The sequence below is a fragment of the Dromaius novaehollandiae genome, chromosome 16 (assembly GCF_036370855.1).
Source record: "Dromaius novaehollandiae isolate bDroNov1 chromosome 16, bDroNov1.hap1, whole genome shotgun sequence".
In the NCBI taxonomy this organism is placed as follows: domain Eukaryota; kingdom Metazoa; phylum Chordata; class Aves; order Casuariiformes; family Dromaiidae; genus Dromaius; species Dromaius novaehollandiae.
Genome location: NC_088113.1, coordinates 4950035 through 4960281, shown reverse-complemented (window position 1 = coordinate 4960281; position 10247 = coordinate 4950035). Strand labels below are relative to the sequence as shown.

The following is a 10247-nucleotide window of genomic DNA, read 5'->3' as shown; positions in this document are numbered from 1 at the left end:
CTGAACATAAATAAATGCAGGATTCTTCCCCAAGTTCCCTTATGAAAATACAGAAATAGACCAAAGGGAAGGCAAGCACAATATTAAAATGACAATGAAATGAGTTAGAGGAAATAATAGCACAACAGGGGATGATGCATGCTCACCAAATACTGATGACGATGATGTGCGTTTCAACAGGAGACCTCGAAACTGGAGGCTACCTAAGGACAAGGGCCCAAGAGAGTAAATGGATGAGATTTCAGCACTTGGAAAGGGGGGTGATTAAGGGAGATTTTTTTTATAGCTTTGGTGGTCCAAAGGTATAAGCAAGGCAAGATTTGCACTGAGGGGCATCATATGTTTTATTACCTCCAGTGCTCCTTCAGGTAAAAATATAAACATCAAACATCCAAGCTGGGAACAATTGCTCTGAGTCTAATAAAGGACAAAACGCTTCTTTAGGTGGTGAGAGCAATACTAGCCAAATCCAGGAGCAGAGCTTCACCAGTACAGCTCAGCATGGACTTCCCCTGGGAAGGGGAGTCCCAAATCACACTGCCCTTTGGACTGCAGGGCCTGGGCCTCATCCTGCTGGCTGCTAGCATGTGAGCTGGGCACACCAGCTGGAGGGGACATCAAACAGCATGTGTTTGCGCATTTCCACCCCTCAAGGGGTGGCACTGGTGTTGGAGGTTAGAGTCAGTCCATATAAAACACCTGAGTGCTTCCCAGACCTTTCTTTTTGGGCTGGGAGGTGGCATGTCCAGGGATAGGGCTCAGCCCAGGGGATGTGCAGTACTAGCCAGGGAGAGGTGGCACTTCTCAGGTCTCCCAAGCACCTAGGACTTGATTGCTCAAAACCCGATTGCTCAAAACCTTGGGATTAGACAATTCAGACGAGCTCCCAGCCCAGGGAGCTAGCTTTTTCCCATTCCCAAATCGCTGTGTCATTAAAAATGTGTATCATTTTCTTCAGCACCACAGAGTCATCCTCCCTGAGCTCAGCTCTGCCGACACGTTCTCCAGAGTCGCTGACGGAAACGCGGCGTTTCGTACTGCTGTGGGCTGAGGTTGCTGTTGTGCTGCTGCTCGTGGGCTGTTCCTGTTGTGCTGGCGGGTGCTGTACGTTACTCAGAAAACCACCATCTTGGTGAAGCTGGAGAAGGGGGCTTCGTTCTTCCAAGGGCAGCATGGTGCCCCCCCCCCCCCCAAGTTAGAGACTGTGAGCAGCCGTACGCAAGCTGAACTGCGCTGCGGCTCCCACCACGGAGGCTCAGGACTGCGAAGTGCTCATCAGTGAAGGGCAGTGCCCAAGGCGGCAGATGGAGTTCAACTCTCCTCAGTGCTGACAGATGATTCAGCAAGGAGTAATGGCCAAAAATTTTGGTTTGGGGAGGGCTCAACTTCAACATGCATTTACCTTGTTTTACTCAAACCAGGAGGGTGGTGCAGCCCTGGGACAAGAGACGGGGAGGGACCTCTATCCTTGGAGGCTTTCAAGACAGAGCCACAGCCGAGCTGGTCTAGCTCTGAGCAGAAAGTTGGACCAGAGACCTCAGCAGCTCCTCCTCACCAATAGTTGTATTATTTTAACACCTTTAACAACCAGCAGAGACCTTTGCTGTGGTTTGCTTTGCTCTGAAGTGTCCTGTTTTCCCTGTCCCTTCGATCTGAGGCACATGAGCTGGACCGGTTACTGCTGCCTGTGCCCTCCAGCAGCGGGGTGGCCTGGCAGCAGGAGAAGGGAGCCACGTCCTCAACGCATCCTGCGGCCAGAGAAACCGTGGGTGCCTCTTCCATCAGGCAGCTAAAGCAACGGAGGGCTGTGATCGGCAGCCTCCCCGTGAGCCTGCGCTGCCCTTGGCTGTAGCGAGGAGCGTGGACGGGTGCTGCTTCGGTAGCGCCCCACTGCCCGGCCCCGCTGTCGGGGCTTGGGGGAGGCAACCTGGGGCCCCATTTGCGCTGCCGGCTCTGGCTGAGGAGGCTGCCGGGCTGCGCAGCACCATGGCCGCTGGGCTCTGGGGCCAGGGCAGGGGAGGACCCAGAGCCACATTTGGGGCAGCAAATAAACTTTTTCCAAAATGTAATCGAACCTGCAACTTTTTGCCAGCCCTTTGCTGATTCCCTGGCTTTGCTCCTGCGCCGGGGCAGGATCGCAGCCGCAGCCAGGTGTGCCTGAGCGCGAAGGAGCAGGCTCAGGACCAGCGACACGCAGGAAGGCCTCAAACCTCGGGAGCAGCGTGAGGCCTGGCCTGCTGCTGCTTTCGTAAAAGCTATTGTTTTCCGTATGCACGTCACGCCGTCATGGTGGTTTACGCTTGACCAGTAACTTTCAAAGAACCATAAATAGCTGCAGGATGTTCAGCCACAGCCGCGCGGGCTGGGCAGGAGGCCGCCAAGCAGCAAGCCCCCGGCGGAGGCTCAGCAGGAAGCGGGGGGTGCAGGGCCGTGCACGGCAGGGCCGTGGGCACCAGCAGGGCCGGTCGTGGCCCCAGGAACCTCCAGGTTCTTCTGCAAGAGGAACGGGCTGCAAAGGCTGGGAGAGCTGCCGCGATGGTGGTGCTGGGGAGGCTCTGAGGGCTCCCGTGGAGGGACAAGTCCCAGGCACTGCAGGCAACCAACACTGGGGAGGGAGCGACAGGGGACCCAGGGTGGGGAAGAGGGGAGTGTGTGTGTGTGTGGGGGGGGGGATGCTGCTGGAGACAAGCGGCAGTGGCTGTTGCATGCCTCACCCTCCTTTTCCTCTCCCGGCTGCTCCTTGCTCTTGCCCGGAGCTCCGGCCCTGCTCGGTGCACACCGATCTTGTGGCCACCCCAGCAACGCGTGGGAGATGCTGGAGGCCCGTTGCTCTGGCCAACAGATTCTCTCACGCCTGAGGGCCTTTTCGCGAGCGGAGCCTTTCACATCCGCCCATGCACTCCCCACAGTGCCAAACCTCCAGCGGGGGCTGCCCGGGGCTAGGCGGGCTCCACCCCTGCTGCAGGCTGCCTCCTCCGAGCCCAGCAGCAGCAGGAGGATACGGCCTCTTCTCTTCCACAGGCATTTGGTCTGGGAAGCATGCTCAGCCCTAAGGTGCATTGTGTCAGAGTCCAGACTTATTTATTGGCGAACTGCTGCCACCCTCACTGACGGAAAGGCATAAGTCAATCCCGGGGAAGGCCTGGGGCTGGATTAGCAGACCCACACGAGGTCCTGCTGACCTTCGGAGCCCTTAGTGGACGTCAAGTAACGCTTTGGCTGCAAAGAGAGGAGACAGAAATGGTTGTCCCCAGGCCCTATGGGCTTAGTTAAGACTTTGGCAGCATATAAAGCTGTTTCAGGAGGTTACGTTAGTCACATAATCTTGACCACTCAAGGAGGTAACGAGATGGTCATCCTGGTTTCACAAAGCCATATTGGAGTCTGAGTTGCCTTGAAACGAGCTTGTGCCAGCATCATTGCGTAGAAGATTTCAGCTGCTCCATCAACTGCCGTCAGGCAGCTGGACTCTGCTGAAGGCCAGGCCTGGAGGAGGGCTGGCTGCCTTGGATAGGGGCATGGCATCGCTCACGGATGATTTATGGGACTGTGGCAGCTGTGACCTGTCTCTGCCTGGCCCGATTTCCCTGTGCCATCTCTGGGGCCTCCTCTGGCCCCAGCTAGGCCTCCCTGCAGTGCTGGCTGCACCTGGGGGCATCTCCCCCCGCTCTGAGCACATGGGCTTGGGGGGGGGGGGGTGGAGGGAGGTGAGCAGGGCAGGGACGACACTTGGGCTGCTTTAGGCAGGGCTGCAGCCAAGTTCTTCTGCAGAGCCTCACTCCTCCCCGCCAACGAAGCCCAGCTGGCGCCCGTCAGGGCTCGCCACAGCTTCCCGCGCTCCTCCAGCCCCCGCAGGGTGTTTCTCAGGCCCGCGGTCCTGCAGCCAGGTCCCTCACGAGGACTGCGGCCAGGACCACGCCGGCGGCGAGCTGAGTGAGAAAGCAAACGCTCGCTGCAGCGCCCGCTCGCGTCACAGGAAACGCTCAGCACCTGTGGGCTCGAGGCAGCGCCCGCGCCCGCTCCCCTCGCGGCAGCACGGCCCAGAGCTGCGCCGGCTTCCGCGCCAGCTCCCGAAAATGCCCAGACCTTAAGGAGAGGGACGACGAAGCAGCCGGTGGGACCTGCCACAGTGGGTTGCACTGCACCAGCGGACCCACTGCACCCAGGGGGACCAGCTGCACCCGGGGGGACCAGCTGCACCCAGGGGGGACCCGCTGCATCGGGGGACCAGCTGCACCCAGGGGGGATCTGCTGCACCCAGGTGGACCTGCTGCACCCAGGGGACTCAGTGCACCGGCGGGCCCCTCCATCCCTGCCGCAGAGGAGCCGGTGCCGCACACCCTGGCCGATGCCTGCCTGGCTCTGACGACTCCTGCGCGATGTTAATCGCACCCAGCGGCACGTAAGTGGGGTTCGCCCCCGCCGAGGGTGGCAGCAGGACTGGAGGGGGCTGGGGCGGGGGGGGGGGGAGCTGAGCCCCACTGCTGGTGTGGGGTCTGGGCTTGGGGCACAGCTACCTGCAGCTCCGGTCGCTCCTCTCCTAGCGCCATGGGCAGGGGGCCAAGAGGCGTCGCCACAGCAGGAGGTGGGGCCCCAGGACCCCCCCCCCAACCGCCCACACCCACGCTGGGGGCTGCCTGGCTGGGATGGGAGTGGGGGCACGGGCAGCCCCGCGGGGACAGCCCCAGCACGGGGAAGGCACCGCTCCCCAGGGCCGGCAGCGCTCAGCTGGGCACCGGGCTGCGACCGCCAGTCCCTGGAGGCCGCAGCCCCGCGAGGCAGGGGGTTTCCTCCAAGGGCTCCCGGGAGCCGCTCGCCGGGCCCAACGCCACGGCCCTGTCCCGCGCCGCCAGCTGCGGCTTCGCCCCACGGGCTTTGCCCCCGCGCTCGCCAGCGGCCGCCGGACCCCGGGAGCAGCCCAGCGGTCGCCCGTGATCCGGCCGCAGCCCCAGCTCAGGCCTAACCCTGCCGCGTCCCGGCGGGCGCCGGTGCCGGGCCCCGGGGGCCCCTCGGGGCCGCCCGCAGGAGCCGGGCCTGACCCCGCCGTCCCTTGCAGCCCGCGGGGGCGGAGGCCGGAGGCCGGCGGTGCCCGCTGAGCCCCGCCAGCGATGGGCAGCCTGCCCAGCCGGCAGAAGCAGCTCGGCGTCCCGCAGGCCGCGGCCGGCCCCACGCAGCCCCCTGTGCCCCAGCAGGCAGGTAAGTGCCGCCGGCCCGGCCGCCCTGGCCACGACCGGTGCGTCCCCCCCCGCCGCGCGCAGCCAGGCGCTGCCTCCCTGGCACCCAGGGCGCCGAGCGGTGCTGGGCCTCGGCAGCCGGCGCTGAAGCCCCTGACGCCCTCCGCAGCTCCGGGCAGCTTCGTGGCACTGGCCGTGTGCGACTTCCCCTCCGGCGGGGAGGCGGCCGCTGTCCTGAGCATGGGGGAGCAGCTGCGCGTCCTCTCCGAGTAAGTCCCCATGGGCAGCCTGGCCCTGCGGCGCCCGGCTGCCTGCCCCAGCCCCTTCCCTGCGGCCTGGCGAGCCCCGGTCCCTCGCCACGTCCCGGCCTCCTTCCCCGCAGGGATGGCGAGTGGTGGCTGGTGGCGTCCGTGGCGTCCGGCCGGGAGTGTCACATCCCCAGCAGCTGCGTGGCCAAGGTCTGGCACAGGTGGGTGCCGGTGCGGCAGCGGGCGCTGGGCACAGGGGATGCTCCAGCCCTGTGGTTTCTGCAAGGGAGCCTGCCGCGCTGCGGCATGGGCGAACTCTGCCAGGGAAGGGGGACAAGCCTCCATGGCACCTCTGTGAAAGGTGCATTTGAGCTGGGGCTGTCTCCTGCCTGCGCCCAGGTCCCCCAGGTGCTGGGCAGAGGTTCCTGGCAGAGACAGGCATCCCCTCGCAGCCGGGGAGATGCTCTGCTGCCCGCCAAGGCCCCGCTGCCCTTTGCAGGTGGCTGTACGAGGGCATCAGCCGGGAGAAGGCGGAAGAGCTGCTGCTGCGGCCTTGCAACCACAGCGGGTCGTTCCTGATAAGAGAGAGCCAAACTAGGAAAGGTGAGGGCCCCGCGACCCCCCCTCACAGCAGCGGCAGCACGGGGGACTCAGCGCCGGGGCAGCCCTGTCCTTCCCCGCGGCAGCAGCGGGGCCGCCGGGAGCTGCACCCAGGGGGCTGAGCTGGTCCTTCATCACCCTGAGGGCTTGGCCGGCACCTTCTGCTCTGCAGCACCCCCTGCTCGGCCAGGCGAGCCCCGGCCCTGTCCCAGCCCAACGGGTCGGGGCCCGTCTCTTACACCTGCGGGCGCCGCTTTACGCGCTCCCCAGGGCGCCCTCGGCCCTCCCCGCTGCCCAGCCATCCCACCGGGGCACGGCGGTGGGTGCTTGGGTGCCGGGTTCGGCCCCCTGGCAGCGCCCGCGCGGTCGGGCCATGGGGCTTATCTGCCATCGCTTGCACCTGGCACGGCAACGGCCGGCCCCGCGCGGCGGTTTCCTGAGAACGTGCTGTTCACGCCAAGCCCTCTTCCTCCGCCGCCGGGGCCTCAAAAAACAAGTTTCCTGCAGCTTTTGGTTAAGTAGCGAAACTCAGAGGCTCAGCCTCCAAAATGGAAACCGGGCCCCGAGGGCAACCGGCACGAGTGCCCCCCAGGTCGCAGCTCAGGCCTCGTCCTGGCCCCACACCCCCGGCTGGGGGACAGGGCTGGCACCGGCCCCCGTGGGGAGATGGATACTCCCAGCCACCCCCATGGGGCGACGAACCGCGCCGGGCGAGCGCAGGTCGGCCCCGCGGCGGCCCAGCCACGCGCCCCTCGCCCGCTCCCTCGCAGGCTGCTACTCGCTGTCGGTCCGGCGCACGGAGCGCTCCTCCTGGGACTCGGTCAAACACTACCGCATCCACCGCCTGGAGAACGGCTGGCTCTACATCTCGCCCCGGCTCACCTTCCCCAGCCTGCACGACCTGGTGGACTACTACTCCGGTAAGGCCCCGCGAGGCTGCGCAAGGGCAGCGCCTCGGGGACGCCCCACAACCTCCTGGCCTGGAGGTGGAAGGGCAGCTCCCCAGCAGGCCCTGCTTGGTGCGGGTCTGGGGACCGAGCAGTCTGCGCCTGCCCCCCAACCCAGCTCCCGCCGTGGTTTTGGGGCCAGCGGCTCCATAGCTACATGGGGAAGGTGCCCCAGCGAAGCTGGAGGTGCTGTGAGGCAGCCCCCCGCGACTGCGGCATTTTCAGCTGTAGCAGAGGCTCCGCAAAGCTGACGTGGCCCTGTGCTGCTGAGCACCCGCGGCGTGGGCGCTCGCAGCCTCTGCGGGGGATGGGGGGGCTCCGGCCACCCCCAGCTCCTCGGCCAGGCGGGCAGTGCTGAGTGCCCGGGTGGCCTCCAGCACCCAGGGGCCCTGCGCCCGGCTGGGCAGCGGGGAGGGAAAGGCAGCAGCATCCGCAGGTTCATGTCCTGCTCCAGATGCTGCAGGGGCTGGGAAGGGGGCAGAAACCATCCTGATGCTCTCGGCTCCCTGCCCAGAAATTGGGGACGGACTCTGCTGCCTGCTCAAGGAGCCCTGCTACCTGGAAGGGGCGAGACAAGCCCCAGCCCTGAACCTGCCTCCGCCGGTGGTCGTCAAGAAGTCAGCTCTCAACTGGGACAAGGTCGACAGGTAGGGGCAGCTGGGAAAAGCGGGGCTCCCTCCCGCCCCTGTGCCTGGTGGGACACCGGCGGGGCAGCCCTGTCCCTCCCCGTGGCAGCAGCGGGGCCGCCGGGAGCTGCACCCGGGGGTGCAGGACACCAGGCTGGGAGCTGCCTGCTGATGGCCCCTTCCTTCTACACGCAGCTCTGTCTTATTCTCGGAGGCCGCAGCCCTGCCGGAGGAGGAGGACTTGCCCATCAGCCTTGGCCTGCGGGAAGCCATCAGCTCCTACCTCCTCCTGACGGATGAAGCGCCGCTGGAGAACAGCCCCACAGAGAAGGGGAAGCGGGGGAAGAGCAGCTGAGGGCAGGGCCCGGCTCGGCCGCAGCCCTGGGACAACCATTCCCGCCTTATTTAAAATGTTTGCCCAGTGCTTCAGCCAAGATAACTTCCTGCAGCTGATGAAGGTGGGCACCCTGGTCCCTAGAAGGAGGCTGGCCCATGGGGCTGGGGCCAAGGATGGGACAGGCAGCAGCACTGATGCTGGAGGGAAAAGGCCTCTGGTGAAAGTCCAACCTTGCCAGATCCGAGCGCTTTGACAACCTCCAGCCTGGCTCTAGTTTTCCTAGCAGTGGCCAGCTGAGATCCCCGAGCATCGCCCCAGGCCCACGGGAGCTGAAGGCAGAGGCCGTTCGCTGTAACACGGGTGCTGCGCTGAGCCCCGGGCCTGGCTGCAGCTGCTCTCCTGCAGCAGCAGGGAAATGCAATGCAAATCTGAACAAGCTGAAGCATAACTCGTGCACAGGCAGCTGGGGCGCTCCCTCCGTGCCCCCAGGGCAGAAACCGGCTCCTGGACGGGGCTGCAGAACTGAGCTCAACCAGCCCTATGCCCTTAGGCCAAGGCGCTCAATCGGGCGCACTGATTCGGCTCACGGCACTCGGCCGAAGGTTTGGGGTGCGCGTCTGTGCGGGACGGGGCCTGCGGGCAGTGGGCGTGTGCCCTCTTGTGCCTTTCTAACCCCTCTCTGGCTGCCTGCCCAGCAACAGCCCCTGCCCAGCAGTGAAGCAGGGAGGAAGAGGAAGAGGAGGAGGAAGAGAAGGAAACTCTCCTTCTCTCTCAAGTAGCTCACTTTTAAGCCTTTTAAGACATGAGGATGGGATTGTACTAGGTTTAGGGTTCCTAAAATGGTTAGGACCCTGTTGGACATGTGGCAATAAAGAGTTTATAGTATCTTCATTAAAGGGCATCTCTTTCACAGTCCATGAACTGCCAGCTGAAATCGAGGTGCAGGTTTCTGTATACCACAGCTTCTCCACCGCTTTGCTTCTCCTCAGCTGGCTCCGTCTGCAGAACATGCTGCCAGCTTTCCCCAGCACAACAAAAGCTAATAGCAAGTGGTCCTCAGCCAATTCCTGGGAAGTAGTAACTTGCCTAGGGCAAATTATTCTGCCCTACAGGCTTAAAAATTTTTAACGTTACACTAATATATTAATGTAATGCAATACCTTTATTGCTATTCTAGCAGGTAGGAAAAGAAATGCATCCATGAAAGAAGGATTAGATGACGTTTTTCTCAGTGAGAAAAGGAAGCATGCAAATAGTCATGTCGAACTCCTATCTACGCTGTAATTCTCTTGGCTAGATCAGGCAGGCTAAGTGACTTAATTAAAAGCAGTATAAAGGCATCAAAACAGTAAGACTTCAAAGGGGGCTGTTGAAAGCTAAGCCTTATCAGCAAAGAGAGGTCTGGGGAAAGTGCCTAAAACTTCCTCTGTGGTGAAAACTGATGCAGAAGCAATTCAGCTGCTTGGTAACATCTTTTCCTTCCTTTTTTGTGCTCTTAGATGTTGGTGCAGCAGGACCCCAATTATCTGCAGGTTTCCTGCCTTTCACATGCTTGAATCTCCTCTTAATTTTCATGTCTCACTATTTTGCTTTTGCAAATCCATCATAGCTTTCTCATTTCCTTCCACTTAACCAGTCTAATTTTACATGCCTACTTAGCTGTTTGACTCAAACCCAGCTTTCTAACTTGCAGGTGTCTTTCTTTTTGGCAGGGATAACCCTCCCCTCAAGGTTTATTCCTCAGCCTTTAGTCTGCCCTGCACCCAGCTGAGACCACTGCTGTCTCACTTAGCAGCACCTGAGCCAGCTCAGAGGATTTTGCTTCCTTTACTTTTGCCATTAGGGCCCCTTGAGCCCAGTCTGTATTAACGAAATCTAGCTTTCTAACAAAGCATTGCATTTTGGCCATCTTCCTGCCCCACAAGTTGTTGGGCCCACTCATACTGCAGTCATGGTTCCTCTGGGACTTCTGCACATTGCTTTTTAAGTACTAGCTAGGAGCTAGTTCAGAGGACGGAGAACAGCCTCTCTTGGCTGGGCTCAAACTGCAGGTAGCCAGAGGCAAAATACTCAAGCATTTGTCCAAGGCTCCTCCTTCCAGACAGATCTCAGGCCTGTTGGAAAACAACTTCACAAGGCCATCAAAACAGAGCAGCTATCAACACCCGGGCAGCAGAGGCTGCTGGGTGCTTGGATGGCAGCACCTCAGCCCCGGTGAGCTGCCATCTCCCGCTTCCTGCCCGTCACCAACGCTGGTATTACGCCAAGCATGCGGCGAGGCCCTGGGGTTGACTTGTACAGCCTCCAAAAGCAAC

At 62.1% G+C, this 10247-nt stretch overlaps 1 protein-coding gene across 1 annotated transcript; it reads left to right on the top strand.

The window, feature by feature from the left end:
• Positions 1-3995: 3995 nt before the first annotated feature.
• On the top strand, positions 3996-8823 carry SLA2 (Src like adaptor 2). The gene is made up of 8 exons (XM_064521254.1): positions 3996-4402; positions 5057-5196; positions 5344-5443; positions 5557-5643; positions 5922-6025; positions 6793-6942; positions 7484-7616; positions 7791-8823. Exons 2-8 carry the CDS (start codon positions 5109-5111, stop codon positions 7948-7950), a joined length of 822 nt encoding a protein of 273 aa, XP_064377324.1. The 5' UTR covers positions 3996-4402; positions 5057-5108; the 3' UTR covers positions 7951-8823.
• The last annotated feature ends 1424 nt before the right edge of the window (positions 8824-10247 follow it).